The following is a 25,914-nucleotide window of genomic DNA, read 5'->3' as shown; positions in this document are numbered from 1 at the left end:
GGTACAGAGTTAAATGCAATTCTGTTATTTTGCTTTTAAGTACTGAAAGTTTGTTAGTTTTATAATATTTAGTTTTGTGGTTGTCTTTCTTTTTATTTCCTTTTTTTAACCTTTTTTTTTTGCAACATAGTTTGCAAAGAGACACACAAAATTGGCATGCAAACCGGGTTTGAAAAAAAGTAGGGCAGGCTGGGTAAAACCAATGGACTTCACAGAAGAAATTGTACTTGGCATTAATTTTATTTGTATTCTTTTTTTATTATATTTTACGGCTGGTATTTGAACACTGCTAAGAATAAGCAGGACAATGGGCTTTGTAGAGGGAAGGAAAGAAGATAAACATTGAACCCAAATGTCCACATCATAGATTAAAGAAAATTTCTCCCAATTCTATGAATGTTTCATCATTAGCTTTAAGAATGCTGTATTTTTTTTTTCTTCCATGGTTAATTCCGTACACTCTGCATGTTTCTTCTCATTCCATATCTCAGGTAGATGAGAAACCATTATAAATTCTGAGCTGTGGAGACCTTAAAAATCAACCAATGCCCCCAGTATCTAATGCAGACAATCTGATACAAAGAGGTAAAGCAATTTGTCTGGAGACTTGGGTCATTGGGAGTAGCTGTAGAAAAAGGCAAAGGACTTCTAGTTCCCAGAGCCATGCTCTTCCTGCCAAAGTGAAAGTTGCTCAGTTGTGTCCAACTCTTTGCAACCCAGGCCAGAATACTGGAGTGGGTAGCCTTTCCCTTCTCCAAAGGATCTTCCCACCCCAGGGATCGAACCCATGTCTCCTACATTGAGGGCGGATTCTTTACCAGCTGAGCTGCAAGAGAAGTCCAAGAATATTGGAGTGAGTAGTCTATCCCTTCTCCAGTGGATCTTCCTGACCCAGGAATTGAACCAGGGTCTTCTGCATTGCAGGTGGATTCTTTACCAACTGAGCTGTCAAGGAAGCCCAAATCACCTTACCTTTTCCTGGAGGATCATCGTTAGAACCACTTTGCTGTTTTCTCACCTTCATAAATCCAACCTTTTAAATGTTCAATCATTTTTACAATCCTTCAACTAATCTGTAAAATTTCAACATGCAGTTAGGTAACAATAAACTTTCAATAAAATGTAAAATAATCAGGTCCTTTTTTCATATTGGTATCAAACCTTCCAGCTCTTTAACCTTACTATCTTTCTCTTCCTCCTCGTAAAAATAATTCTTTGCTGCTATTTTCTGACTTTAGACCAAATTCTCATACATATTTCTGGTTTTACTTTTTGTTCTACTCCCTTTCATGTGCTACAGATCAGATTGCTAAGATTTCTGAAGCCTGACACAAGAATCGTTTAGTACTCAATCCTGCTGCCTACTGCCTGTCATCCGTCCATCAATTCAAAAATGAATATGTAGGAATGCATTTCACAGTCTTGGCAGGACAAATTTTTTAAAGACTCTGACTGATTTACAACATTATACTAAATTGCTAGAAATATACTTTGACAAAAAATAACCCTCAATACTAAAACGTAATTATAAGACAGCAAAAACAAAAAAACACCTGGAGAAAGTCCGAGATAAATCAACTCTAAATGAAACTGCTTTTCTTTTTACTTGTTATTTTAAATTAAGTAAATCTAAGACTTTTTTGCCCTTGATTATTTGAGGTAGAAAGGAAAAGAGATCAAATACAGATACAATCACAATAACTGGAATTTCATTAGAAAATAAGACTAATGTATTAAAGCAAAAAAATCCATTTTACCAAAATATGCACAGTGAATTAGTATGACCTTTTTATATTGGAAAGGAAAAATATCATGGCGTAAGGAATCTCACTCTCTAATATATATTCTCTCCACTGAGGCTTTGCCATCTCAGGTGGAAAGCTAGGGAAATGAAAAAGTTAATTTAAGATACACATAATAAAGTTTTTAAAAACACACACGGATATTGACACTTTTTGTTCAATATCAGTCTATATAAAAATAGAAATTTGGGGTACTCATTATAAAATATCCTAAATATGCCACCTAGAAAAACTGTGTGTGTTTTCCTCTAGAAGAATAAAACAGAAAGAGAGAAGTTGAAAGAAAGGCATGGGGGAAAGAGGAGGAAAATAAGGGGATAAAAGGAGAAAAGGGAAAATCAGCAGGGGGAGGAGAAAGTTGTGGACATTTCCTGAGTTATGGTGAAGACTCAGCAAGAGAAAGATGGTCCTATTTAACTCTTAAGCTTTCTCCTCTTTAACTTCATGATTCATGTCTTTCTGTCCAACTTCATATTACCTTTCTATCCACACTGAATTTCATCTAGAATCTCAAAATCAAATAGTATGATTGGAATATAAAACATCCTTGAGATAATCCCTCTCCTGTGCTTCATTTTACAGACAAGGAAACTTAGAAGCATGGCCTTTAGTTTGCCCAAGAACACATAGAAAATTGTTTTAAATAAGTTAGAAGACACTGATATATTTAAAATGGATGACCAACAAGGACTTACTATATAGAGTGAAGTAAGCCAGAAAGAAAAACACCAATACAGTATACTAACGCATATATATGGAATTTAGAAAGATGGTAACGATAACCCTGTATGCGAGACAGCAAAAGAGACACAGATGTATTGAACAGTCTTTTGGACTCTGGGGGAGAGGGCGAGGGTGGGATGATATGGGAGAATGACATTGAAACATGTAAATTATCATATGTGAAACAAATCGCCAGTCCAGGTTCGATGCATGAGACAGGGTGCTCGGGGCTGGTGCACTGGGATGACCCAGAGGGATGGGATGGGGAGGGAGGTGGGAGGGGGGTTCAGGATGGGGAACACATGTACATCCATGGAGGATTCAAGTCAATGTATGGCAAAACCAATATAATATTGTAAAGTAAAATAAATACAAATTTTTTTTTAAAAAAAGGACCTACTGTACAGCACAGGGAAATCTAATCAGTGTTATGTGGCAGCTGAGTGAGAAGGGAGTTCAGGGGAAAAAGGATAAGTGTATATGTATAGCCGAGTCCCTTTACTGTCCACCTGAAACCATCACAACATTATAAATTGGCTATACTCCAATACAAAATATAAAGTTTAAAGAAAAAAATAAGAAATAAATTGATTCCAAACAAAATTACTCTGGGCAGGAGGTTGTGGGATGGCCCTTTATATCAGCTCATCAAAAACCTATAACTGAATATTTAGGAAAGATATATTGTTTGTCCTCAAGTGTTTGATCCCATGTATATGAAGACACTTAAGTTAGAGGACTAAGAATAACTTTTTATTAAAAGTTTTCACAGGAGTATGTCATTTTGCGTCTTGAGGATCTTAACTAGAAGAGTTGGAGTTGAACTAGCTGGTAAAAAGCAGACTTCCTTTACTGAATTTATTTCATGTAGAAGAAACTTAAATATGGAAAATATTAATAACTTTAGAAAGAAAGCCCCAATTTTAGCATTTCATAGGTTGTGGATATATGGGAGATGATTCAGAGAAGTAAACAGGAAGAAGCTAAAACTCTAATGACAGGGTTTGGATAAAGCATAAATGACTTGATATCAGTCTTTTGATTATCTACAAAAGGACATGACTGACATCCTCAGATATCCAAATAAGAACAATCTGGTTATTTCTCTTCAGATGATTACTTGAGGTGGTACTTTCCAGAAAGGAAGACCTTCAACATTAGCATGTACTGTCAAGGGAATTTGTGAAGTGTCTTTTCTGAAGTTCTACAAAGACAAGACATCTGGGGAAGAGGGTTGGATGAAACCCAGTGACTACATATAAGAACTGAGCATGTGGGATTTCCCTGGTTAGTATTCGGTGCTTTCACTGCCGTGGTCCAGGTTCAGTCACTGGTTGGGGAACTAAGCTCCTGCATGTCATGGGGCATGGTCAAAATAAATAAATGAATAAAACTGAGCATGTAAGAATTGAGTGTTATCAAGTACTTATCTAGCCCTAACAAGTCAAGTGGAAGACCAATAATATGGAAAAAAGAAAATATATTCTATCCTCAAAAGGAAAAAACAAAAAAAAAAAAAAAAGGAGGTAAAAAGGAAATTGCCTTAGTCTGTCTCCTAGCATTTACAGAACAGAACACCACGGTGTTTGCATCTACAAAGACTGAAAGATACTATCAAAAATTATCAGTTTGTGGGGTCACAGTTCCTGCCAGAGTAACCTAATTGTCTTCGACTCACTTTTAATCTGAGTGGATGTGGTGAGAATGGCTGATGTGCTTAACAGCATTTAGTGTTGGTGTTAAATATAGAAAATTCACAAAAGATTCTTATCTACAGAGGAATGGAAAACATTGTTACATATGATGAAAGAGTCAGAGAGAAAGAAAGGTGGGAAACGTCCCCCTTCCTGCCACACAGATCATCTATCAACAAAGCTCTGACTGGCCTCAAAGGAAGCTCTGTGCCCAAAAGAAATAGGTGAATGTGTGGTGGGGACTGAAAATCAGATACATTATGAATAACATTACCAAAATATATATGTATGTATTACCTGAAGGTATGATGGAAAAATTACACACTTCAAAATTGAAAACAGGAGAGCTAACCATTCTTAAGAGGTACAAAGAGAACCAATTCTGAACATTGCAACATTGAATATAAGAGAAAAAAGATTTGAAGCAACAAATCACAAGAAAGAGCTTTTCTTTAAAAAGAGCAGTTTTAAAACCTTAATTGCAATTTTATGTGACCCTAATGCTCATCCTAGCCTATACATCAGTTGGCTCTTGTTAGTATAATTGAAGATGGAAAGACACATTGGAGGTTCTCTCTTTTCATAAACCTACCACACAAAAGAGCTCACCTCTAAAAGGAAATCAAGAAAATAAAAGTGTAAGGCATACATATCAAAATACTTAAAGACTTCCCATATCAGCATATTAAGTAAGCAACCATTGGAAATCTTTGAAGTTAGTGTCTACAAGAGTTATTAGAGTTGATAAGGTTTAACACATAAGAATAATTGCTATACACCAATTTTTGAGGAAACAGTCCTTGGGCAATTATATCTCTTTGATATCCTTCAATAAATCACATTAAAAACTTCTGATTTTCAAAATATCATCATGGTAATTAGACACCAAAACCAATCATACATTTTCACCACTTGCTTTACACTCTTAACATACAGAAAAACTGGAGTTAATGGTCTGAATTAGATATAACTTTACCCAGAGAGAATTGGTGAAAATTCAGTTAACAACAACTTTTAGCAAAGGTCTAAAACAATGTTAACGTTATTAAAACCTCATCTCTGTCCTGCATGAGCCTACAGTCTGGTAAAAAATCAACTTACCCATTTCCATAGCATACAAAACAGAAAATGGTAAAAAGCACTTCAAGAAGACTGAACAGAGAGATTAATTTTTCTTGAGGTGGGTAGGAGTTGCCTTTGAAGGAGGAAGAGAAATTTAGAGAATCAGTATAATTCCAATAGTTAGAAGTGGTGGCCAGAGAAGAACCAACATTACCCATGTGAATGAGCTATTCCATGTGAAGGAGAATCATTAAGGAAAACACATAGAGAGAGAACTGGTCAGAGACTGGTGAGGAGACTGGTCTTCCAGGATAGTAAAAAGGGAATATAAAAAAGTGCTTAGCAAGGGGTAATTACCGCGCATCTTACTAGGGCTGGATGTCAACTGTGCCAAATAATTTGAACCTTGATTCAACAATCAAAGCGGAATGACTTTTTTTTTTTTTTTTTGGCTGTGCCACATGGCTTACAGGACATTAGTTCCCCAACCAGGGACTGAATCCAGGGCCACAACAAAGAAAGCACTGAGTCCTGACCACTGGACCTCCAGAGAACTCCCCAGGGAATCATTCATTGTTTGAGGAGAGGTATAAGATAACTAAATAGGAGTTTTAAGAAAATGACTTGGAATTAGATCAGGAATTGAAGGAAGAAAGCTTAAGACCAGTTCAGTTAATGTCATAATCTTATAAATAGATGATAAAGGCTTGAACTAGATGAGCATCAGTGGAGGAAAGGGGGAAAAAATAGAAGCCAAAAGTGCTGGAAATAAATAAGTAATAGGACTTTGTGCCTCTTCCATATAAGGAGCGACGGATGAGGGAGATGATAACTGAACTATCCTGAGGAGCAGGAAGGATGATGAACAGTGATAGCAAGGATGCTACTCCACTGTTTGACGCTAATTTCATTGCCACCACTCCAAGATGCAGCAGTTCAGTTCAGTCGCTCAGCTGTGTCCAACTCTTTACAATCCCATGAACTGCAGCATGCCAGGCTTCCCTGTCCATCACCAGCTCCCAGACTTTGCTCAAACTCATGTCCATCAAGTCGATAATGCCATTCAGCCATCTCATCCTCTGTCATCTTTCAATGCTTTCAATCTTTCCCAGCATCAGAGTCTTTTCCAATCAGTCAGTTCTTCGCATCAGGTGGCCAAAGTACTGGAGTTTCAGCTTCAGCATCAGTCCTTCCAGTGAATATTCAGGACTGATTTCCTTTAGGAATGACTGGTTGATCTCCTTGCAGTCCAAGGGACTCTCAAGAGTCTTCTCCAACACCACAGTTCAAAATGATTAATTTTTTGGAGTGCCAAAGATCCAAGAAAGAAGGCTCAATCTCTGAGATCCATAAATTAAAATCACATTGGGGAATCTAAATCATCACTATGGACAAAGCTAATGGAGGTTATGGAATTCCAGTTGTATCATTTCAAATCCTAAAAGATGATGCTGTGAAAGTGCTACACTCAATATGCCAGCAAATTTGGAAAACTCAACAGTCACCACAGGACTGGAAAAGGTCAGTTTTCATTCCAATCCCAAAGAAAGGCAATGCCAAAGAATGCTTAAACTACTACACAATTGCACTCATCTCACACGCTAGTAAAGTAATACTCAAAATTCTCCAAGCCAGACTTCAACAATACATGAACAATACATGAACTTCCAGATGTTCAAGCTGGATTGAGAGAAGGCAGAGGAACCAGAGATCAAATTGCCAACACCCATTGGATCATCAAAAAAGCAAGAGAGTTCCAGAAAACTATCTACTTCTGCTTTATTGACTATGCCAAAGCCTTCGACTGTGTGGATCACAATAAACTGTGGAAAATTCTGAAAGAGATGGGAAAACCAGACCACCTGACCTGCCTCTTGAGAAACCTGTATGCAGGTCAGGAAGCAACAGTTAGAACTGGACATGGAACAGACTGGCTCCAAATAGGGAAAGGAGTACACAAGGCTATATATTGTCTCCCTGCTTATTTAACTTATATGCAGAGCACATCATGAGAAGTGCTGGGCTGGATGAAGCACCAGCTGGACTCAAGATTGCTGTGAGAAATATCAATAACCTCAGATATGCAGATGACACCACCCTTATGGCAGAAAGTGAAGAACTAAAGAAACTCTTGATGAAAGTGAAAGAGGAGAGTATAAACGTTGGCTTAAAACTCAACATTCAGAAAACTAAGATCATGGCATCTGGTTCCATCACTTCATGGCACATAAATGGGGAAACAGTGGAAACAGTGACACAGTTTATTTTGGGGGGCTCCAAAATCACTGCTGATGGTAACTGCAGCCATGAAATTAAAAGATGCTAGCTCCTTGGAAGAAAATTTATGACCAACCTGGACAGTGTATTAAAAAGCAGAGACATTACTTTGCCAACAAAGTTCTGTCTAGTCGAAGCTATGGTTTTTCCAATCGTCATGTATGGATATGAGAGTTGGACTATAAAGAAAGCTGAGTGCCAAAGAATTGATGCTTTTGAACTGTGGTGTTGGAGAAGATTCTTGAGAGTCCTTTGGACTGAAAGGAGATCCAACTAGCCCATCCTAAAGGAAATCAGTCTGAGTGTTCATTGGAAGGACTGATACTGAAGCTGAAACTCCAATACTTTGGCCACCTGAGGCAAAGAACCAACCGACTGGAAAAGACCCTGATGGTGGGAAAGATTGAAGATAGGAGGAGAAGGGGATGACAGAGGATGAGATTGTTGGATGGCATCACCGACTCAATGGACATGAGTTTGAGTAAACTCCAGGAGTTGGCGATGGACAGGGAGGCCTGGCATGCTGCAGTCCATAGGATCACAAAGAGTCGGACATGACTGAGCAACTGAACTGAACTGAACTGGGAAATCTAATTCTCTCTTTATCTGACACTACAGTAGCCATTTTCATTGGCAAGTTAAAAAGTATCAAGATACTGTTGGCCTTCAATGATCTATTCAAAAGTAATGGTTTCAAGTAGTTTGAATATTAAAAATAATAATAAAGCATAAGCCACTACCTCATCTTCCTTGTTAACACTAAATAAAAGGGAAGATGGAGTCAAACAATACTACAGATATCCACTTGGATGGAGAATTCAGTAGGGAATATAACAGAAAGCTTCTACAGGTAGCCAGACATATTTAGCCAAAGACATTGACTCTGACAGAAGTTTTCCAAATACACTTACTTATGAATACAACAAGCTCTTTTCACATTGTGTCTCTGGTTCTAAGCCCTTTCATCATCACTGACTCTTAATGATTGTTTGTTCTAACTCTGTTGAAGTCAAAATGGGAAAAAGAGCAGAGCCCTTAAAGCTTGACTGCCCCACTTAAGACCCCTCTGAGGGAAGACCACGATTATGTGCATTGCAGTTGGACCTGTTCATGTGGTGGAGTGTCAGAGATTATTCCTAGTAGCCAGATTGGTCTGATTCAGGGTTATCAGTTCAACTGACATCAAGAGAGAACAAATATGTCAATTTCCTGTGAGCAGAGGAGTTGAGAGCTGACTGAGGAAACCAAGTGTGAGACAGCAGTACAGAGAAGAAGACAGAAAAACAAAAAAGACAAAATAAGACATATCAGAAACGGGTTCTGAAACAAATTCTGTGAACAAGACCTTCCATCCTGTTCATGAGTCTGTTTTGCACAGCTTACTTTGCTTGGCTTGGCCAAGAGATAAGTTCTTCAAAAACCAGGCCTCAGCTGGAGTTACAGACAAGTCTCAGTACCAGAAGGCCAACACAGATTCCGTCAGTGCTCTGATGGCACCTGTAACATTCATCCCCCCAAATCTAAGAGTAAAGAAGACACATTTGGCCCTCATCTTTCCTACTCAGGGTTTCACCTTCATGCTAATTTAACCACTGCCAAATATGCAAAACTTTTGAGCAATTCAGGTGAGCAGGGCTTTCCATGCTGACTGTGGTCCCAGAGGATGCAAGGTTTCAGCGCACCTGCTTCCACAAAACTCGGCCTAGCACTGGCTCTGTTTCCCCTTCACAATCACAGTGGCACTTCTCAGAAGCCTCTGGGACAAAGAAGACAGCTCAAAGTCATCTGCTAGTTACCCCCAAGGGAATCAGTTCATAAACACCTTTTCTAGGAACCCTTAGAAATTGTGCCTGGAGAGATTTGACACTCCAGACGCTACTTTTGAGATAACGGACGGCATCTTCACAAGCATGAACCACTACCTCCCCTCCCTTGATGGCCCAGAGCAGTGCAAAGAGCTGTCTCCTCCCAACGTGGATTCACAATTCAATTTCCTGGACAGTAACTGAGCACCTACTGTATACAAGTATAGGAAATAAAGGTCTGGACAATAGAGGGATGTATCTACAGTAAAAAGATACTTGTAACAGCGCATACAGCATAATCTCAGAGACCTTGTAGTCAATTCAGGGAAACAAACGTGTTCACTAAGTAGTGGCCATCCTCCTGCCAGGGTCTCTGTTCAACCTCACAACAGGTGGTGTGCTCATTCTCTCAGTTGTATCTGACTCTGTGACCCCATGGACTGTAGCCCACCAGGCTCCTCTGTCCGTGGGATTCTCCAGGCAAGAATACTGGAGCAGGTTGCCATATCCTCCTACAGGGGATCTTCTTGACTCAGGGACTGAACTTGCATCACCTGTGTTTCCTGCATCGCAGGTGGATTCTTTACCTGCCGAGCCAGTGGGGAAACATGTTCACAAATACCCATAATACATCAATTTACAACACAAGTACCTTAAGAGATCCATAAACTAAAATGAATATTTACACATATGTGTATATCCTGATTTATGCACAGACAATTCTGAAATACATAAAAAATTCATATTGGTTACCACTGTAGAGTATTGCTTAGGGGTAAAGAATGGAAGTCTTTGTGTTTGCCCACCTCTCTGTATGTTTTAGTCCTTACCTTATACATGCACTTACTTCTGTAGCTTCAAAAATAGTTTAAGTACTAAAATACAAACAAAATAAAGTGGGAAAGAGCTAAACAAGTGACGCTGAGTACCCCATGAGGACTACTACAGACCCTATGAGGACAGGATGCAACCAAGCAGCTGTGAATCACTGAATTTTCTCTCTGTGTGTGCCTCAGTTTTGACATCTATATAAATTTAGTAGCAACTTCACACAGTAATACCAAACACTCAATAAACATAATAAAAATATCTATATAGAAGCTCTATACAATCAGCAAAAACAAGACCAGGAACTGACTGTGGTTCAGATCATAAACTCCTTATTGCCAAATTCAGACTTAAATGAAGTAGGGAAAACCAATAGACCATTCAAGTATGACCTAAAACAAATCCCTTACGATTATACAGTGGAAGTGACAAATAGATTCAAGGGATTAGATCTGATAGAAAGAGTGCCTGAAGAATTATGGGCAGAGGTTTGTAACATTGTACAGGAGGTGGTGATCAAAATCATCCCCAAGAAGAAGAAATGCAAAAAAGGCAAAATGGTTATACGAGGAGGCCTTACAAATAGCTGAAAAAAGAAGAGAAGCTAAAAGCAAAGGAGAAAAGGAAAGATATACCCATTTGAATGCAGAGTTCCAAAGAATAGCAAGGAGAGATAAGCAAGCCTTCCTAAGTGATCATTGCAAAGAAATAGAGGGAAACAATAGAATGGGAAAGACTAGAGATCTCTTCAAGAAAATGAGAGATACCAAGGGAACATTTCATGCAAAGATGGGTACAATAAGGATAGAAATGGTATGAACCTAATGGAAGATATTAAAAAGAGGTGGCAAGAATACACAGAAGAACTATTAAAAAAAAAAATACCTTAATGACCCACATAACCATGATGATGTGATCATTCACCTAGAGCCAGACATCCTGGAGTGCAAAGTCAAGTGGGTCTTAGGAAGCATCACTATGAACAAAGTTAGTGAAGGTGATGGAACTCCAGTTGAGTCATTTCAAATCCTAAGAGATGATGCTGTGAAAGTGCTTCAGTCAATATACCAGAAAATTTGGAAATCTCAGCAGTGGTCACAGGACTGGAAAAGGTCAGTTTTCATTCCAATCCCAAAGAAAGGCAGTGCCAAAAGATGTTCAAACTACTGCACAATTGCATTAATCTCACACACTAGTAAAGTAATGCTCAAAATTCTCCAAGCTAGGCTTCAACAGTAGATGAACCATGAACTTCCAGATATTCAAGTTGGATTTAGCAAAGGCAGAGGAACCAGAGATCAAATTGCCAACATCTGTTGGATCATGGAAAAAGCAAGAGAGTCCCAGAAAGACATCTACTTCCGCTTCACTGACTACACTAAAGCCTTTGCCTGTGTGGATCACAACAAACTGTGGAAAATTCTTAAAGAGATGGGAATACCAGACCACCTGACCTGCCTCATGAGAAATCTGTATGCTGGACACAGAACAATGGAATGGTTCCAAGTTGAGAAACAAGTACGTCAAGGCTATATATTGTCACCCTGCTTATTTAACTTAAATGCAGAGTACATCATGGGAAATGCTAAGCTGGATGAAGCACAAGCTGGAATCAAGATTGCCAGGAGAAATATCAATAACCTCAGATATGCAGATGACACCACCCTTATGGCAGAAGACAAAGAGGAACTGAAGAGCCTCTTGGTGAAAGTGAAAGAGGAGTGTGAAAAAGCTGGCTTAAAACTCAACATTCAAAAAACGAAGATCATGGCATCTGGTCTCATCATTTCATGGCAAATATGTGGGAAAACAATGGAAACAGTGAGAGACTTTATTTTCTTGGGCTCCAAAATCACTGCAGATGGTGGCTGCAGGCTGAAACTAAAAGACGCTTTCTCTTTGGAAGAGAGCTATGACAAACCTAGAAAGTGAATTAAAAAGTAGAGATGTTACTTTGCTGACAAAGGTCCACATAGTGAAAGCTATGGTTTTTCCAGTAGTCATGTATGGATGTGAGAGTTGGACGAGAAAGAAAGCTGAGCCCCGAAGAACTGATACTTTTGAACTGTGGTATAGGAAAAGACTCTTGAGAGTTCCTTGGACTGCAAGGAGATCAAACCAGTCAGTCCTAAAGGAAATCAGTCCTGAATGTTCACTGGAAGGACTGATGCTGAAGCTGAAACTCCAATACTTTGGCCACCTGGTGTGAAGAATTGACTCATTAGACCTGAGAAAGATTGAAGGCTGGAGGAGAAGGGGACGACAGAGGATGAGACAGTTGTATGGCATCACCAACTCGATGGACATGAGTTTGAGCAAGCTCTGAGAGTTGGTGAAGGACAGGGAAGCCTGGAGTGCTGCCGTCCATGGGGTCTCAAAGAGTCCAACATGACTGAGTGATTGAACTGAACTGAAGATATTCTCAAATATCTTAACACTTATATATGGAATTTAGAAAAATAGTCCTGATGAACCTATCTGCAGGGAAGGAATGGAGTCACAGACATAGAGAATGGACTTATGGACACAGCAGGGAAGGAGATAGTCGGACAAATGGAGAAAGTAGCATTGACATATATACACTATGCATGTTTAAAATAGGTAGCTAGTAGGAAGCTTCTATATAACCTAGGGCCCTTTGTGATGACCTGGAGTAGTGAAATGGGAAGCGGAAGGAAGGCTCAAGAAGGAGATATATATATATTTATATATATATATATAGCTATGATTCACATTGCTGTACAGTAAAAACCAACACAACATTGTAAAGCAATTATCTTCCAATTAAAAAATAAAACAAATATCTAAGCTATCCTGAGTGGCTGAGAACTGGCACAGCATATAGACACAGAATCAGACAGCCGCTTTAGGAGGAAAGACAATCTCTTTCCTCCTTAAAGGATATAAAGGAACCAGCATTCTTAGCTGTAATTACAAGAGAGAATATATGATGGCTTTGATAAAATTTGAGAACTTCTGTAAATGCCACATTGACTTATATTTTCCAAAATGTTAAAAGACCACTAAATTAAAATTTTTCCACCCACTTCCCCATTCTGCTTCCCCTTCAGAGTTTTCACTGGGGGTGATGATTTGTCTGCATGTTACAGATGACTGCCAGCCATAGGAGATCAAGGAGATTAGGTGGTTTACAATAATTTTGCATCTAACGTTTAGCTTCTCCTTCTGTTTGGAGAAATCTGGTATTATCTCAGCTATGTCAAAGCAACACCAATCCTCCATTTGTTCTTATTTATAATTTTCCCATTCAAATTATATAGGATGGCGTAGGTCACCCAAAAGATGGAGTGTTGTAGGTTATCTTCTCCCCCAATACATCCCATGTTCTAAAAAGTTTATGAAAATATAACCTAGCTCTGAAGGGCTGGAGTTATCTAAAGGAAATGGAGAAGATGAAATTGTCCATGAGATTACATGGTGTGAGAGCACAACCATAGTATTTCAAAATTGACAATGAGTTGTCTAAAGTTTTGTAGATTTCAGGGTAATGTCATCATCACTCTGCTTGCTAAGTCAAATGAGTAATGAGCAGTTCCTCTCTGATTCAAGAACTTCTGCTGCTTCCTATTTGGTTTAACTTACCCAAGTACCTTAGAAACAGATAAAATATTATTTCAGCTCCTTAAAGACAGCTGGACTTAATTTTTTTTTTCTTATGAACTAGGTGTTTCACCTCTTGCAAATTTCTGGCGTTTCAGGAAAATTTTTTATCTCCATTTTTGTTTCTTTAACTTAGAGATGATTCCAACTTCTCAATTGTAAGAAAACTCTCTATACTCACAATGAATTAAACCAAAAAAAGAAGAGCAAACACTTTCCAAAGAAAAGAGAAATGATGCTAAAGGTTGTAAAGAGTCAACTGACTGCATTTTAATAAAATTTAGCCACTTTAAATCCCTTTTAGTATTAACAGGGGTGAGATCAAATAAGCCAAGAGATTGACTAACAAAATTTGGCTGATTCCACCACTGTGCAGTGAATAAGGACAAATGTATAAATGTGAATTGTAATGAACATGGAGAATAGACCAGACAAACTGCATATTTCAAACTCTTACTGATACATCGGGTAGAATGGAATATGGGTATGAATTATCCCTAATTAGCTCTATGTGAAGTTTTTTTTAAAGGGAAAAATTTACCTACAAAGATTGTGACAACATTTAGCTGGGATTTCTGAAAGTTGTTCCTAGCAACCAGCAAAAAAAAAAAAGAAAATGTATAAAGGATTTATGTGAACACCAGTCAGCCCTTTTCCAGGCCATTTTCCCCTCCATTTCATGTCTCTGCCTATGGCAATATTCTGAAAAAGTGGAAGGTCATGTTAAAATAACAATGGGCATTGATTCTCTTCTAAGTACTCTTCTATCACAAGCCTTTAGCACTCATGTTGCTTCAATAGGAAGGCTACTCATTATAAGATAAATAAGCTTTGGTGATCTAATGTATAACATGATATGATAGTTGATAACACTGCATTGTATAATTGAAATTTGTACAAATATAGAATTTAAATGTTCTCACCAAAAAAAAAAAAAGTAAACTTGTGATATGATGGATAGGTTAACTAACTCAATGTGGGTGATCCTTTCATGATGTATACATACATTAAATCATCATGCCGTACACTTTAAATATCTTAGAGTTTTGTCAATTATACCTTAGTAAAGCTGGAGGTTAAAAAAAAAAAAAAAGAAGTCTATTGAAGTAGACAGTACTTCCAAACAAGAAATAGAGCCCCACTAACCCATGACCTACAGCTAAATACATCTATTCTTAGCTTTCCAGGTCATACCTCTTACTCCATCACTAGAAATGCCTCTTCAATGATCTGATTAGAATCAATCTGACACCTGCTCTAACTTCATCCCTTCAAAATAAGGTATTTCTATAGTTTTTAAAAATACATCCAAAGCTAAAGGACATACATGTTCATATCCCCTTACCTAGCACAGAGAGTAAAAATTTAAATTTGTCTTTGTATTCTCCCTTATTTTAAGTATTTTTACAATAAGTAAAAAATATTCTTATAAATAATGTTTTTTACTGAAAAGGTTTTTATAGCATGCCAAAGCATCAATATATTTGCACATTACATAACAATTGCTGATATAAATAGTTTTAATCTGATAATCCAAGCACCTGTTGTCTTCCTGTCCCCGAGTGGAGTGGTTTCAACTAAAATACTTCAGGTCGTTTTTTATGACCAAGAATTAACAGGGCCAAGCCCATAACAACCAGATAAGCAGATAGTATGAACAAAAATAAAAAACAAAACAAAACAGAAAATCAGTGCCTAATAAAACCTTGCTCCAGGATGGTTCTTCAGGCCTCCCCACTGACTGCTGACTCTAACAGTGTTTCTCCATCACTGGGGCCCGCCTGCCCTCAAGAATACCCTTTGTTTATCTTGTGTTTTGAACTGATGTTTATGTTCACCACCACCCATCCCCCACCAAATTCATGGGCTTCCCAGGTGGTGGTAGCGGTAAAGAACTCGCCTGCCAATGCAGGTTCGATTGCTGGGTCAGGAAGACCTCCTGAAGGAGGGCATGGCAACCCACTCCAGTATTCTTTCCTGGCGAATCTCATGGACAGAGGAACCTGGTGGGCTACGGTCCAGGGTCACAAAAAGTCAGACACAACTGAAGCAACTTAGCCTGCACATACATGCCCCAAATTCATATATTGAAACCCTAATGCCCAATGTGATGGTGGTTGGAGATGAGGCCTTTAGAAGGTAATTAGGTCTTAGGAGTGGAGCTCTAATGACAGGATTAGTGCCCTTATAAGAAAAAAGACAAGAGGGCTTGCCTGTCTCTGTGCTCTCTCCACCACATGAGGACACAGCAAAAAGGAAGCTGACTCTTGGCAGAATCTGACCATGCTAGCCCTGTGATCTTAGACTTCCCAGACTCCAGAAGTGTGAGAAATAAATATTTGTTGTTTAAATCATCCAGTCAATGGTGTTTTTATAACAGTCTGAGATGAACATGCCTTGAAAACTGTGATAAATGTACAGTCCACAAAGTCTACCAGGCTATTTGGTCGTGTTGCTGCCAGCGTGTCTCATAGAAGGAGGCACTGCTGGGATGCACAGGCTTTTGGGATCAAGTAAATTGTGAATGCAGCTTAAGCACCATTTACTGTTAAGTATCATATATTATTTTAATGTGTTCCATAAACTGAGGATAATATTCAGTAAACCAAAGTTTCTTAAATTCTCTGAACCTCAGTAACCTCACCTGCAAAATGAAGATAATATATTTTTTTTTGCAGGGTTATTCTGAGAGATGAAAAAATGCTTAGGGCAGGGCTTGGAATATAGTAACTCAAAATTTTAAATGGCTTAATACTATGGAGAACAGTACTGAGATTCTTTAACAAAAAACTAAAAACAGAGCTACCATTTGATCCAGCAGTCTAACTACTGGGCATATTCAGGAGAAGATTGTAATTCAAAAAGATACATACATTTCAATGCTCACTGCAGCACTATTTATGACAGCTAAGACATGGAAGCAACATAAATGTCCATCAACAGAGAAATGGATAAAGATGTGGTATATATAATACAATGGAATATTACTCAGCCATAAAAAAAGAATGAAATAATGCCATTTGCAGCAACATGGATGAACCTAGAGATTATCATACTAAGTGAAGTAAGTCACACAGAGAAAGACAAATGTCATATAATACCACTCATATGTGGAATCTTAAAAAATGAAACAGATTTTTTGTTTACAAAACAGAAGCAGACTCACAGACAGAGGACACAGGCTTGTGGTTGCCAAAGGGGAAATGTGAGGAAAGGGATGAATTGGGAGATTGGGATTGGTATATGCACACTACTATATGTAAACAGATGATCAACAAAGACCTATTGGAGAGCACAGGGAACTCTACTCAATACTCCGTAATAACTTATAATGGGAAAAGAGTCTGAAGATTAGATATATGAGGATGTATAACCAAATCACTTTACTGTACACCTAAAACTAATACAACATTGTGAATCAATTATACTCCAATACAAAATGAAAATTTCAAAAAGTCTTAGTAGTAGTGGTAAGAGGAGAAGGAAAAGTGGTAATGGTAGAAATAGTCATAGTAGCTGTTGCAATAGTCATAAGGTAGAAGTAATCATAAAGTAGTAGTAATAACATTAGTAAAGACACTGGAATGCTACTGAAAGAATGATGAGAAGGGAGAAGTTAAGACCCAGGACATTGTAGGCTAATCATGTTCAAGAGCCATCATGCCAGGCATAAGGACAGTAAGGTTAAAGAAATTTGAGTCAGTGAAGTCCACTTCTAAGCAGAACAAGGAAGAATCTACAGAAAGCGTCCTGGCAAAATGACTGCATCACTTCAACTTTGGCTACATAGATCTTCTCCAATGAGGCTATTCACAAGAAGGGTCCATTCTAAGAGGTCACTTGATTAGATTTGAACAAACCTCCGGGCAAGTTGGATCTACAGTCAGACACCAGAAGAACCCTTCAATCCAGAAAGGCACATTCAGGATTTCTGTTCACAACATCACTGCTTATGTAATTTCTTTGTGACATGTATTAAATAGTACTGAGAAAGCACCCCAAAGTTTTAACAAACCATAGCACCACCAAAAACAAACAATGATTTCCACTTTCCATCTCTTGTCAAATGGTCTGGACAAGCATGGTCTGGATGATTTACTACTCTGCCATTCTGGTGCTTCTGGAGTCCCAGGGTATGCTTGCGTCACATGCTTCATGCATGTGTCTCCCATGAGGAGGGACTTGGAAGCATCAGACCCACACAGCCTCTCTCCTTCAGGTTTTAGCTTGCTTCTCCAGGACAGTTTCCATGATCACCCTCTCCAAGCACCCATCTGAGTGTCTGTCTTATGCACTGTGTTCTGTCACAGCATGTGGGATTTTTCTTAACACATCATCCTGTAACCAGCTATCTCTTTTCTATAAATTCTGATAGATTTAAGCTCTCTCGAGGCAAGGTCACTTTCCTTTTCTTCACTTATATCTCTGTCACACAGCTAAGTGCCTGGCAATGGTTGGCGCTCTCTCTATATTTGCTAAAAGAATGATTGACTGTGAAGCAACGGTGGAAGGGTTTACATCAGAAGTTAAGAGCAACAAGAATTCCAAGAAGGAACAGAGGGACTTATCTGACATGGAGTACAACTGCAGGCTGATACAGCTGAACACTTCTAAAGAAGCTTGGTGACTCCAGATGCATTTGAGCCTACCTATAGACATTCCAACTTAAATTTTACAATTCTGGTTGTGACTTTTATATTTACAAAGCATCAGCCAAAATCAATAGCTGTCCTACCAGTAGGTGCATACCCACTGAAAGGTGAGCTGGCTCAAGTGATGAAATGTTCCTGTAAATAGGCACAACACCACTTGATTTAAAAAATTGGCATTTGGGGTACAGTATTTGGTGACAGGCAAAACTGCCTTCAGAGAGAAAGAGGAGATGGGAAATGAAAGAAAGGGAGCGCTGAGGAGTATGAATTCACAGGCATCGCCTTGGCTCAACAGAGCAAAGCATCAAAACAAAGCATATGCTAGAATGATTAATGCCATGAGATTCGGTGACATCACCCTTTGGAGATCCAACAACCAGAATGTCACATCCTGGGCTGATGAAGAACCCTGTGGAATCTTACTGAGTCTGAGGGGAAGGAAAATGCTCCTCTCTATATAATAGAATTCAGCGATGACTCAATGGAAAACTACAGCTTTAAGTATACTTTATTCAAGATCTTCTGACATGAATAGTTATGTTCATAGTTTAACTAAAAACCATTGATATCTTCTGAAAGGGAATTAAGAAAAATAGCATTCTTTTCTGTCATGCCTACCTAAGTGGTCACTCACTGTTGGAATATGGGATTAGGTGGTGGTGGGCAGGCTAGTGCAAGGGAAGACGGGATGAGACGCCCAGAGTAATCTGAGACAGAAGTTGAACCTATAGACTTGAGTGTGTGGATCAGGGATTCAGCATGCTGAGAGCAAGCACATAAGGGCCTGTCTCTGGAAGGGTTTGATTATAGCTAAGAGGTCCAGTTGAGAACTAAAAATTCAGGGAAATAAATTCTACTGACTATGGAACCGAGCCTACAGCCAGGAAATTAGGACATCCAACTTCAGGGGAGAAAAGCGTTTGAAGAAAATAAGCCTTCATACACCTCCAAGACAGAGAAGGCCAATTGAAGTGAAGGTAGGAAAAACTGGAAACTCCTTGTGTTTTTAAACTATAGTGAAGTTAAAGCAACAGTTAATAGACAAATTATGTCTCCATTTGCTGCTGCTTCCTAAACTCTCAAAATTTATAACATAACAATGAATTGGAAAGCATGTTCATGGACTTAAACAAAATATAGAAAAAATGCTAGAGACTGAATTCTAACATTCATTTCTTTGAAAACACCTTAACCAGACACATTAAAGGTAACTGAAAATCTATTTGGCATCTCTAAAAACATGAGTTTGGGCAGAAAACTGGTTTGTTTTAGGAAAACACTTTCATCAGCATATTCCAAGGGAGAGGTTGGCTTCCCAATGGCTGAGTGAGAGGCCCAGGTCAGTCCTTGCAGTTGCTCTATTGATTCCAATGCTCTAAAAGTGTTAGCCAAAAGCGTTAATTGTTCCAGTATCTTTATTTGCTCTACACTCCACTCCAGCTCTGCCACAGTCTCAGATTTGAGATCATATTTATGTGCCTTTCACCATGTTCAATGATCTACCCATTTTTCTTTGTCTCTGTATTGCACCCTGTATTACTTTCTTTTTTCTTATTTAAAATAATTTTCCCCATTATTATGTCTATTTTAGGCAGTTTGTAAAACATGAAAATCCGTTCCACCACCAATTATCACTGTGAACATTTGTTATGACTTTTCTAGTCTTTTTATTGTTATTAATTTTAACTAGATGAAACAGTTATGCATAAATAATTATATATATGCATATATATATATATATATATATCCTCTTTTACTACACTTAGAGCTCAATCTAATAGCTGTTTTCTTTCCTCACCGACTCACCACATGATCTTAATTTTGGTGTGATGGTTCATCCTATGCCTTTACCACTACTACTGCTGCTGCTAAGTCGTTTCAGTCGTGTCTGACTCTGTGCGAACCCACAGATGTCAGCCCACCAGGCTCCTCCATCCCTGGGATTTTCCAGGCAAGAATACTGGAGTGGGTTGCCATTTCCTTCTCCAGCTATACCACAGTTTCCAGTTATTACCAATTAATTCAATTTTATTAAACATTGTTTCTAATAATTCATTATTAGAAATAATGACTGCTACAAAAATGTGAACATAACTCTGTCCACACAGTCATTTTTGTAGAACAAAATCCTTATATGAGAAAATATTGGTTTGAAAAATATGGCTGGTTTTAAGGCTCTTGATGGTAGTGGTTTAGTTGCTAAGTTATGTCCGACTCTTGTGACCCCACGGACTATAGCCCGCCAGGCGCCTCTGTCCATGGGATTTTTCAGTCAAGAATACTGGAGTAGAGTGCCATTTACTTCTCCAGGGGATCTTCCCGACCCAAGAATCGAACCCAGGTCTCCACCACTGCAGGCAAATTCTTTACTGACTGAGCTATGAGGGAAGCCCAGGCTCTTAATGGATATTGCTAAATTAATGGCAGAAAGCTTGCACATTAAATCGTTCATCCCTCCTGCAGAATTCCTGACAAACTTGATTATTATCAGTTAAAAATCTTTGCTAAAAGGTGCTCTGTGAAAACTGCTATCAAATTTTTGTTTTAATTTGAATTTTTGAAAATTTGCCCTTCTTTTAATACAAGAGAAGGTTGCTGCTGCTGCTGCTAAGTCGCTTCAGTCGTGTCTGACTCTGTGCGACCCCACAGACGGCAGCCCACCAGGCTCCCCCATCCCTGGGATTCTCCAGGCAAGGACACTGGAGTGGGTTGCCATTTCCTTCTCCAATGCATGAAAGTGAAAAGTGAAAATGACTCTTCGCGACCCGATGGACTGCAGCCTACCAGGCTCCTCCATCCATGGAATTTTCCAGACAAGAGTACTGGAGTGGGGTGCCATCGCCTTCTCCGAAGAGAAGGTTAGGATTTTTCACATTTTATTAGTCATTCTGTTTCCTCTTTCGTGATTTGCTTATAGATATGTATGAAAAAAAATCACAATTTCCTTAATGTGTTAATAGCTGTTTATCTTTTCATTTGGCTTATAACATACAGAAAATTCTTTTAACTTTTTATTCATCAATCATTTCCTCTGTCATTTCCTTAATTGCTTTTAAGTTTAGAAATTTTTCCATCTAATGATCAGATAAATACTCAGATGTATTTCTTCCAAATTATTTTGGTTTAACTATTTACACTTAGCTTTTTAATCTATTTGGAATAAAATGGGTATTTTTATGGGGATTCACTAAACTGAATTTTTTAAATCTAAATACTCTGTTTCCCCAAATAGCATTTTAAATTACCCATGCCCTGTCTCACTGATTTATGGTACTTAATTTATCCTATTAAGCTTTTCTGTTATTCTATCCTATTTATTTTTATTAAATTAAAAGCTCTGATCTTTAGCTAGTACTGGTTCTTATTCTCGGATTTCAGCTCTACCCCTTACTAGTTATCTAGCAGTAGACTAGTTATGGCCTCTATGACTCAATTTCCTTACCTGTAAAAGAGGCATATCAGTATTACTACCATCATGACACTGTCATGAAGAGAACATTGATTAATAAAATAAAGAACTTAGAACAATGTTTGGCACATAGAAGGCACCGCAGTGTTGGCTATTAGTGTTGTCCTTCTGTGTTAGCAAGGCAAACCTTTCTTGCAACCCTGATCTTTCAAAATTTTCATACCACCTTTATCTGTTTCTTTTTTTAAATAACCTTTATTTTCAAATGAAAATAGATTTCTTTTAATTTTCTGATAATAAAAAATGTATGTCCAGTATAAGAACATTTTTCAGAAATTGCATAAATATAATTTTAAATCACTTAACACCCACCACCCAAAATACATGTTCTTAATACTTAGCTAGGAAATTTTCAAACATTGACTCTTTATTAGTTGGGTACAACCTCTTATTTTGATAGAAGGTTGTTTGAGAGACCAAGGCACACAAAGAATGGACGTCTACAGCTAAATATGAAAGAGTAACGTAATAAGCAAATGCAAGTTTTGCCCAAGGGGCTATATTTCTCAGAATCATCCTACATTGAATTTACCAGCTTCGATTTTGTCTTTCTCTGCATCTTTTAACCTGGTTTAAAGACCAACAAAAATTGTGAACATAAAAGAATGTTCTAGGAAAACAGATCCCAGCTTTTGGGGAGTGCTTGGTTTTTTCAGGTAATAATGAGTCACTGTAGACTTACATCATTAAGAACAGTAACTGTGGTGCAGAGTTTTCTGTGGCCTTGAGCTGACTGTACTATCAAAGAGAAGGCTTCCAGGAAGAGGTGTATCTACTTACCCACCTGTGCTGCTGCTCAGTCATCTCAGGATCAGTATCAATGATTATAAAATACAGAGGAGGCAGAAGACTGTGACTATCATTTGGGAGCCATTCACTGTCAAAGGGGAGTCATTAACAAAACATCATTCGGTCCCATACAAAAGTGGAAAATCTATTATCTACTTAGAAAGCAGATTTCTCTATTTTGACTGCTTATAATAATGTAATAATATTTCAATATAAATTAATTTTAAGTAGACTATCTTTTAGAGTAGTTTTAGGATCACAGCAAAATGGAATAGAAAGTACAGAGTTCTCATATGCCCCTTGTCCTCATACACACACAGCCACCCCCACCATCAACATTCCACTCCAGGGGATTTGTTACCACTAATGAACCTACACTAATATATTATTATCACCCATAGTCCAGAGTTCATATTAGGGTTCACTTTGTGTGTTGTACATTCTGTGGGTTTGGGTAAGTATATAATGACATGTATCCACCATTGTAGTATCATATAGACAAATCTCACTGCTCCAAAATCCTTTGTTCTCCACTGGTTCATCTCTCTGTTAACCCACTCCCTAGCAATCAGTGGTCTTTTCGTTGTCTCCAAGTTTTGCCTTTTCCTGATATCATATAGATGAACTTTGGAATCAAAAATTTTGTAGCCTTTTCAGGTAGCCTTCTTTCACTTAGTACTATGCATTTAAGATTCTTCCATGTTCTTTCATGGCTTGATAGCTACCTCATTTTTTAGCACTGAATAATATTCCATGGTCTGGACATACACAGTTTATTTACCTACTAAAGAACATTTTGGCTGCTTTCTAGTTTGGTCAATTATGAATAAAGCTGCTTAAACATTCATGTGAAGGTAATAACGTGGATGTAAATTTTCAGCTCATTTGGGTAAATACTAAGGAGTGCAGTTGCTGGATTCTATGGTAAGTACATGTTCAGTTTTATAAGAAACTATCAAACTGTCTTCCAGAGTGACTGTATCATTTCAAATTCCCATTAGCAATTAATAAGAGTTCCTGTTGCTCCCCATCTTGACTAGCGTTTAGTGTTGTCAGTATTTTATATTTTCACCATTCAAATAGGTGTGTACTGGTATCTTATTGTCATTTCAGTTTGCAATTCTGTAATGAGATGATGCTAGGCATCTTTATAAATGTTTATCTGCTATCTGTATATCTTCTTTGAAGAAGTGTCCATTTTGGATCTTTTGTACATTCATTAATCAGTTTGGTTTTTTTATCATTGAGTTTCAAGTTTCTTTGTATATTTTGTATAGCTGTCTTTTATCAGATATGTCTTTGATAAGTATTTTCTCCCAATATGTCTGGCCATTTCATTTTCTTGACAATATCTTTCACAGGTAAGTTATATAATTTATATCAATTAATTTTTGCCCCCCAAGAGTGCACAATGTAACAGGCTATGGACGGCAAGTTTTCCTCCTACCCGAGATGTGACCTGTAGAGCCCCAATAGTGAGATAAAGAAGATGGATAACTAATGACTGAAGCCACCATCTCCTTCAAGGCTCACTAAAGTGAAAGTGAAAGTCGCTTAGTCATATCCGGCTCTTTCTGACCCCATGGACTATACAGTCCATGGAATTCTCCAGGCTAGAATACTGGAGTGGGTAGCCATTCCCTCTCCAGGGGATCTTCCCAACCCAGGGATCGAACCCAGGTCCCCTGCATTGCAGGTGGATTCTTTACTTTACCAGCTGAGCCACCAGGGAAGCCCAAGAATACTGGAGTGGGTAGCCTATCCCTTCTCCAATGGATCTTCCCATCCCAGGAATCAAACGGTGTCTCCTGCACTAAGGCACAGGTGAAACACTCTGATGCTCTCCTCTGTCATTCAGGTAGCCTTCTTTCACTTAGTACTATGCATTTAAGATTCTTCCTTCCCCAGCTGGGTCTAAAAGGAAGACTGAAATGGAAAAGAGAAGCAGAAAAATCGTCAAAGCTGTGAGGTAGCCTTGGTAAGGGTGGGAAGGGAGTGATGTTGCCAGTCTTTCATCTACACCTCTCACCACTGAACAAGTGTAGCAGCTGCCAAGAGAGCCACTCTTAAAACCAGAGAGGAGTGCCTACAGTAAGGGAATACTGCCGTTTCATTTCTAGCTTTGACATCTGTATAGGTGGTGGCCTTGCTAATCCACACCCCGCCCTGTACCTATTTAAACAGAAGGAAAAATCGAGATGTAGAGAAGAGAGAAGGCACAGTCCTGGAGCATGTGGCCATGGGCCAAGTGAACTCAGGAGAAGGAGCCAGGTTTGTGTTCTCTTACCATGTTCCATGTGTGAGGGCTGGCTGCTGAAGAAGCAGACCTCAGTAGCAGGAGGCTGAGTGGCTTACAGGCCTTCCTGTAGCAGGGTTTCCTATATCACTGACTGTCCACTGAAAACCCTCCTATGGATGCCTACCAGCCAGATGAGCTGGCCAATGCACATTAACCAGAAAAAGAGCCCAAAGCTTACACAGAAGAACTACAGGTACACTATTAAATGTGAAAGACTTGTCCTCTTTTCTTCTCCTTCCTCCCTACCCCAGGTATCATGAAACTGTAGTAGCCTAGAAATGTGAGAGCGGATGGTATCCCAGAGACATAACCCAGCCCTGTCCTGATCGCCAAACCTTACTTCGGTCCTGTGATATGGGAGGCCACCGTTTTCAATTGAATGAGATTGAGATTTTACAGCACAGAATTGGTTTTGTTTTTGTTTTACAGAAAAATGAAACTGACCAAGCCATCGTGGTATCTGCTCAAAAAAAAGGGAGATTTGACAAAGCTTAAGTAATTAGAGAAGAAAAAAATTGTTACTCTCATGCATATGCCCTAGGCCAGTTCAGACTTCTCAGTAAACTCATTACTCAAAGTAAACAAAATAATATAATATTACCATTAAGAACAGAAGTGCTCCATTAAAATGATCATAAGTGGAAAGTGAAAGAATAGGACACTAATATACTTTGCATTATATTTATGAATAATAATTAGGAAACAAAGAAAAACTGTATGGGATTATTATGAATGCAGTTGTACAGCAGATTAAGGTATATTACTAGCATCCAGGTGGTGCTGGTGGTAAAGGACCTGCCTGCCAATGCAGAAGATTTAAGAGATTCGGGTTCGATCCCTAGGTTGGGAAGATCCCCTGGAGAAAGGCAAAGCAATCCACTCCAGTATTCTTG

General features: G+C 38.5%; 1 protein-coding gene across 4 annotated transcripts in view; it reads right to left on the bottom strand.

Annotated features, from left to right (window-relative positions):
* The window catches only part of LOC122688445 (cytohesin 1 interacting protein), a 76,054-nt gene that overhangs the window by 44,687 nt on the left and 5,453 nt on the right, over positions 1 to 25,914 (bottom strand). The window contains exon 4 of one of the 4 annotated variants that reach the window (XM_043894441.1): positions 22,714 to 22,810. The exons of the other annotated variants lie outside the window; for them this stretch is intronic. Coding sequence (XP_043750376.1) covers positions 22,714 to 22,737 — 24 coding nt within the window. The 5' untranslated portion in view covers positions 22,738 to 22,810. The remainder of the gene's footprint in view (positions 1 to 22,713; positions 22,811 to 25,914) is intronic. 4 annotated transcript variants of the gene reach the window in all.

The sequence above is a fragment of the Cervus elaphus genome, chromosome 33 (assembly GCF_910594005.1).
Source record: "Cervus elaphus chromosome 33, mCerEla1.1, whole genome shotgun sequence".
Taxonomy (NCBI): domain Eukaryota; kingdom Metazoa; phylum Chordata; class Mammalia; order Artiodactyla; family Cervidae; genus Cervus; species Cervus elaphus.
This window is presented reverse-complemented; position numbering and strand designations above follow the sequence as displayed.